The sequence below is a fragment of the Fundulus heteroclitus genome, chromosome 14 (genome assembly GCF_011125445.2).
Source record: "Fundulus heteroclitus isolate FHET01 chromosome 14, MU-UCD_Fhet_4.1, whole genome shotgun sequence".
Taxonomy (NCBI): Eukaryota; Metazoa; Chordata; class Actinopteri; order Cyprinodontiformes; family Fundulidae; genus Fundulus; species Fundulus heteroclitus.
Genome location: NC_046374.1, coordinates 30,934,682 through 30,941,290, shown reverse-complemented (window position 1 = coordinate 30,941,290; position 6,609 = coordinate 30,934,682). Strand labels below are relative to the sequence as shown.

Here is a 6,609-nt window from a genome sequence, read left to right as displayed (position 1 = left end):
TATCTCGCAGTGTTTGTGAAGAGACTGTGACTGCTTCACCATGCTGCTCTCCTTGGTTCCGCTGCTGCTGATGATGGTCAGAGGTTCACAGGCCACTCATTTTCTTGGCACCATGATGACCTACTACCCAAAGGAGACTCGTGCGGATGGCTATGTCTCAGTAAGCTAAGATTATTTGTCAACGGTTGTGTCTAGCTTTAAGTATTTGACTGTACTTCAAATCTCCTCCCTTTAAATCCACAGGTGATCCTTCGCTACAAGCTGAATTTTGTCTTGTGCACACATTCTGATACATGGCAGTGTGGTGGAAACTGTGGAACGCAGACCCAGACCCTTGCATTATCTGTTGTTGAGGAAGTGAGCGGTGAATGGTGTCAGAGAGAAGGAGCAATAACTCGTCTGCTCCCCAACAACGCAGGATTTCAGACTGAGTGAGTCCTCCACACTAATTATATAAAGTTTAAAATGGAACTGACAGATGATCAAACCTGAAAAAACAGGTTCACCCCAAAACAGGAATGAGGTCAGGATATACTGCACAATTTATTTCTGCCACATTTATCACTGCTAAATCCTTCCCAATAACACCCATTGCAGGTTGATTGGATTAGCCTGGATAGGTAACATCCAAAATGGGATTTCAAACTGGAAAGCTGTGACTGTCGTTGAATTGAGAAACCGGTCTGACAATGGAAAACCCAACACATCCCCCCAGACCACCATCCTCCCTGCTCTGAGGTAGGACATATGGCTAATGGGTGCTTTATTAAAACAGGTCATGCATATGATTGTGCATATATTTGCAGAGATATTTCTAAAGATAACACAACAATTAACAAGGGGACTGTTTTTTATACTTACATTTAATCAAACATAGCATGTTGAAAATGATTGATATTCTTCTCAAGCACCAATGAAAACACCTTTAGTGGCATCACACAAATCAAATGCTTCTAGTAATTCCTAAAAAGACTTTTGCATGACATCACACACCGTTTATCTTCTGCAGTGAATAGCACTGAGCTTGGAAGGGCTCTTTGCCAGCACCTTAATCTTTAGACCTTTCTACAGATCCTTGAGTTTAGACTCTGGCTTGTCTTTTGAAAAATATTAATATAGTGGCAGAGATGAGATTCTAATCTTTCTGAAGCTTTGAACTCAAGCCACAATCAATCAGTCACACGCAGATCAGTTGATAACCTGGGGTTAAGAGCTTGGCTCTGGACCAGAGGCATGTTGACATTTAGCGGTAGGAATCCAGAGTAAAACTGAGAACATTCTGACTGCAAAACCACAGCTACCCCACTGAGCCACAGTTAAACATATGTGTGTGATAATGCTTTCGTTGTTTTTGCTCTCCCAGAATACCTTCAAACTGTCCCAAAACCATAAATTTACTGGCCTTCGACCCGGACGGAGACAAGGTTAAATGCAGATATGGAAAAACATCAGAGTGTGACCCATGCACACCCCCGTCTGTCCTCAGCCTCTCTTCCGTAAGTAACAAGGTTGTGTGTTGCTGATACAAAGAGTTGGAGTGAATTTTGTAAAACTTTTAACATCTATAATACATCTGAGATGATCCTATTTACAAAATCTTTGTAGTTAAAGTATGTCCATCTTAAAACTAAAATCAAGACACAGTATCCCACAAAAAGTAGTACAGCCCTGATATTTTTGTAAATGTCTTTTCATATCTTTTCATGGGACAACACTGAAGATATGACCCTTTGATACAAGGACAAGTAGGCAGTATACAGCTTGTATTACAGTGTAGATCTGATGTCCTCCCAAAATAACTCAACAAATAGCCATTAATTTCTAAACTGGTTTTAACAAAAGGGATTACACCCCTAAGTAAAAATGTCCAAATATTTTGTGTGGCCACCAGCGTTGCCTTAAGTCTGTTGGGCACTGAGTTCACTAAAGCTTCACAGGTTTCCACTTGAGTCCTTTTTAACTTCCCCATAACAGCATGGCCCAGATAATGGATCTTACATACCTTTTGCTGCTCCTTCTTTGTTTGAAGATGCCCCAAAGACGTTCAATAGGATTTAGGTTTAGAGAGATGCTTGACCAGTACAGCACCTTCACCCTCAGTCTCTTTAGCAAGGCAGTAGTCATCTTGGAGGTTTGTTTGGGTGGTTATTGTGTTAGAATACCGCCCTGTGGCCCAGTTTCCAAAGGGAGGGGATCACGCTGTGCTTCAGAATGTCAAGTACATGTTGGCATCCATGGTTCCCTCAATGAACAGTAGCTTCCCACATCTCCACACCTTGAGACATTCACCACCATGCTTGACTATAGGCCATAAACACTTGTCTTTTTTTCTGTTCACCTGGTTGCTGTGATAAACACTTGACACCAGATGAACCAAATGAGTTTCTCGTGGTCTCATGAGACCACTGGACACGGTTCCACTAATGCATGTCCTTGGATTGCAGTTTCAACAAACTATCAGCTAGCTTTCTCTGCATCATCTTTAGAAGATTTTCACTACTGGAACAACAGTCATGTAGACCATGTTGATGCAGTTTACGACGTATGGCCTGAGCATTGACCGACTGAACCTACCCAACCCTAGTATGAGAGAGTGTGAGAGCGATAACACCAAATTTTAACACACCTGCTCCCTATTCACCCCTTCTAACACTAATGAGTCTTATGACACCAGGGAAGGACAAATAGCTAACTAGGCACAATTTGGATATATTCAATAATAGTGTACTCACTTTTTTGCCAATGGGTAGGACATTAATCGCTGTGTGTTGAATTATTTTGAGGGGAGAAGCCGTACATTCACTACTTTTCTCCATATCAAAGCGTCAGATCTTGGACATATATAAAATATTCACAAAAATGTCAGGGGTTTACTCATGTGTGTAACAACCTGTATATCTTAAAATATGCAATAAGATCAGTTAAAGGCTTTTTAGCTGCGTTTAGCTATTTTGATCAAATCTAGATTTATTTATTTATTTTTTTTCATATGACATAAATTTATTTTAGGAAACAAAATCTCCAGCAAAACACACACACACACACACACACACACACACACACACACACACACACACACACACACACACACACACACACAATCCACCACTATTTACATAATTTCATTGTCAGTGGGTATTACTTCTAAACTACGTTTTACAAGTCTGGCCACTAGGAGGCACTGTGTAATGCAAACAGTGAACATTTCTGTTGTCACCTCCAGTCAAGATGAAATAAATCCCCAAAATATGTTTAACTGGAATAGACTGGATGTTGATTCAGGTGCATAGTGCATTCAGTTTTTACACACTGGTTTGTACATCATTGTAAAAATGTATTTGCCCCTTACAGATTTATTCTGTTTTTGCTATTTTGTCACAATGAACTGTTTCAGCACATCAAAGAGATTTTTATATCAGAGAAGATACATTGGGTTAATACCAAAAAGCACTTTTTAAAGTGGTGATTTCCTCTATTAAAGAAATCAACCTGGTCCTGTGTGAAAAAGTAAACTTAAATCTAGATTTTTACTGGGTAAAAATGTGGTAAAAAACCTGAAGGTTTCCGACAACATATTATTGTTGACTTTATTTCATTTCACATTCTTCTTTAAAAACGTGAGAGGTTGCTTACGTAGCAAAATAGAATAGAATAGTTTATAGATATGCAAATGTAACAATTTTCAGACCATGGTAGTAATTTCACTGTAAAACTCAACCATAAATAGAGATGTCTGTGCACATAAACACATTTTTACTCAAAGTTTGTAGTCATATACCTGCTGTATAATCAATACAAATTACATCCTGAATTTTGCAGGCACTGAACTGCAGCCAGTTTTTTTCCTAACATTTTCATAAGTGATCCAATTCACTGATTCCATCTAAAAAAATACATAAAAAATTTGAGCATTATGTGTGTATGAAAGGTTTTGGTATGTAGTCAGAGTTTTACCAAAGTGGACAACACATAGGGGAGAGTATTGCACCTGTTTAAACACTGGTATTACATCCCAGTATTATCAACATGCAATAGTTAGGCTTTTCCTCGTGTTTCTTTGTCTTGCAGTCTTGTTCTCTGTCATTCATCCCGACCAACAGCAGTGCAGAGCTTCCATACGCGGTCCAGTTGGTGATGGAGGACTTTCCCACACGGAACATCACTTTGACTAAAACTGATGGTTCACAGGAGGTGAAAACTACCAGTGATGCTATCAGCAAGATACCTTTACAGTTCGTTCTGAAAGGTAGGATCCCAACTTACACCATCTTGTTTAATAGCCGCAGATTTAAAAACAATTTCTAATCAATAAAGTTTCCTTGCAGTTTTGGTCCGATACCTTAACAACTGTTCAGATAGTCATCTAGTACAGACAAATACAACTTCACACCCTGACTAACGTAGCAATGCAAAACTTAAAGCAAAGATTTGAAAGCAAAAGTTCCAAGGAATAATCTTCCAAATTTACATTTTAATTTACTGGTGGAGAGAAAGGGTCTAATGTTTCACTGTCCTTTCGATTCTTTAGTGGGTCCTACGGTACCGTCCTGCACAGAAGGTCTCTATCTGCCCAGATTCCTGTCTCCAACTCCCAGCAACAGAGCTCAGCTCTACACTCCTGCCGGTCGGGCTCTGGAAATCAACATCAGAGCGGAGGCCACTCTGTCTAAGTAAGTGACAGAAAAATATTTTGAGAGGTTCACTAATTAACAAAGTTTAAAATCAAGATCATACTTGTATTAGTGTAATTTGCAACAACACAAACCTGGTTATTATATAAAGAGGCTTTTATCAGTATACATTTTTTTTTCAACAGTAATCAGGTATTTTACATTTTCTTCCTTGCTTACCTAGCTTTAACAGCACCATAACATGTATAAGATTTGCAAACTGTGGTTTATTTCTTACTCTTACACTGACTTGAAAATGTGCTAAACCCATGCATGTTATTACAAGCAATTATGATTATGGACAAAAGGCATTGATAAAGAAACCCAAATCTAAATGTTTAACCTGTATTGCCTTTTTTCCCCACATATTCAACCTGTAGTTTATGGGAATGACAAATCTTGCTGTGGATGTAATGATTTTCCTCAGGCAAACCCGGTATTTAGCCAGACACAAAAGTAAACGTTCACTGGTTTTTATTGCATGAGTGAATAGTGGAAAACGGACAGGCAAACAGGAAGTCTTACTGCTGAATCCCATTCGAGGCAGGCAGGTTTACAGAGTGCAGAGTCCAGGGGGAAACGGGCAGATTGAGCTGCGGTGAGCAGATACTGACCAAGGAAAGATCGATGAGCTTCTGGCAGAGATGGCTTGGCAGAACCAAGTATAAATAGGCAGGTAAACAGGTGAGCAGAGTGAATCTCATTGCTAGAGCGGGTTGAGCTGATGAGGGAAAGGGAAGTGGCTGGAGGTGGGACTGAGCTGAATGAATAGGTGGCAGGTTCAATTGAAACAGGTCAACAACCAATCTGGAACACAAATAAACAACAATAAGACCTAACCTATGATATAACTTAAACTAAGACTAAAACAGGACACAAGCTCCAACAGCAACCAAACAAGAAAGAAGCAAAAACAAAAACTAAACTAAGGCAGCAACTCAAACTATTACAGTGGATGCCAAACTGTCCTGTTTGACAGGTTTTTCTAACAGTCAGTAATTTGGTCTTATTTGTTACATCACATAACTCCAACGTAGATACAGGAGAAGTTAGCAAATACCCAAAAGAAACTTGCGACACTCCCTTCCCCATCACCCAACTATAATAAAACCGCCATGAAGGAATGTCACCTTACTGTGCAGTAAGCTTAACATTTAGAAAATGATCTGAAGAAGAAACTTCTCCTAACAAATCTGTTTTCTGTGTTTGTTAAAAGCATCACCGGCCTCCTGTACAGTGGGCCTCGCAATATGGTCAAGGGTTCGTCAGGATCAGGTAGCTTCTCTCTGACGTGGACGCCGTCTGCAAGTGAGGAAGGACAGAGCCACGCCGTCTGTTTCGTTGTCCAGTCAAGGTCATTGGTTTTTTCTGATTATCAAAAAAATCTTAAAATATCAAATTATATTTTATTCTAATTATGTTACATCAGATATGTACTAATTTCGAATTTTGCAGCTGCTGTCTGATAGCTGGGTTTGTAAACAGATATCAGTTTTAACCAGATGTCTACTTCTCTGTAGGAACTACAAGTAACAGGTTTAAAAATATTTTCTGTCTTTCTTTCATTCCCTAATTTTATGGTGTAGCGGTTTCTAGATTATTTATATTCAAACGGAGGTGACATCACAACATCGGTTTGAGACACCAGTCGGTGTAATACTGTGTTATTACTCATTCAGAAAAAAGACTAAAGTTGAGACTCTGTGCTAAGCACCTAATCTTAACCACTAGCAGAGTTACCTTCACTAACTGTGAAGAATGTACATTAGATCTGTTGCATTGGAAATATTTTCAAACATAGCATATTCCACAACAGACAGAGGATGTAAGCTTTCGGGTATATTACCAGATCTAAGTCATAGCAACTACAACAGGCTTAAATAAAAGCCGGCTTGGTTTAGCTTTTGCAAATACATTTCAGCATCGCTCCAGGAGTCTT

At 39.2% G+C, this 6,609-nt stretch overlaps 1 protein-coding gene across 1 annotated transcript in view; it reads left to right on the top strand.

Annotated features, from left to right (window-relative positions):
* Positions 1–6,609, top strand: part of LOC105924405 — a 749,458-nt gene continuing 742,849 nt past the window's right edge. The window contains exons 1-6 of the mRNA XM_036146712.1: positions 1–160; positions 244–431; positions 598–738; positions 1,364–1,496; positions 4,069–4,246; positions 4,529–4,670. Coding sequence (XP_036002605.1) covers positions 41–160; positions 244–431; positions 598–738; positions 1,364–1,496; positions 4,069–4,246; positions 4,529–4,670 — 902 coding nt within the window. The 5' untranslated portion in view covers positions 1–40. The remainder of the gene's footprint in view (positions 161–243; positions 432–597; positions 739–1,363; positions 1,497–4,068; positions 4,247–4,528; positions 4,671–6,609) is intronic.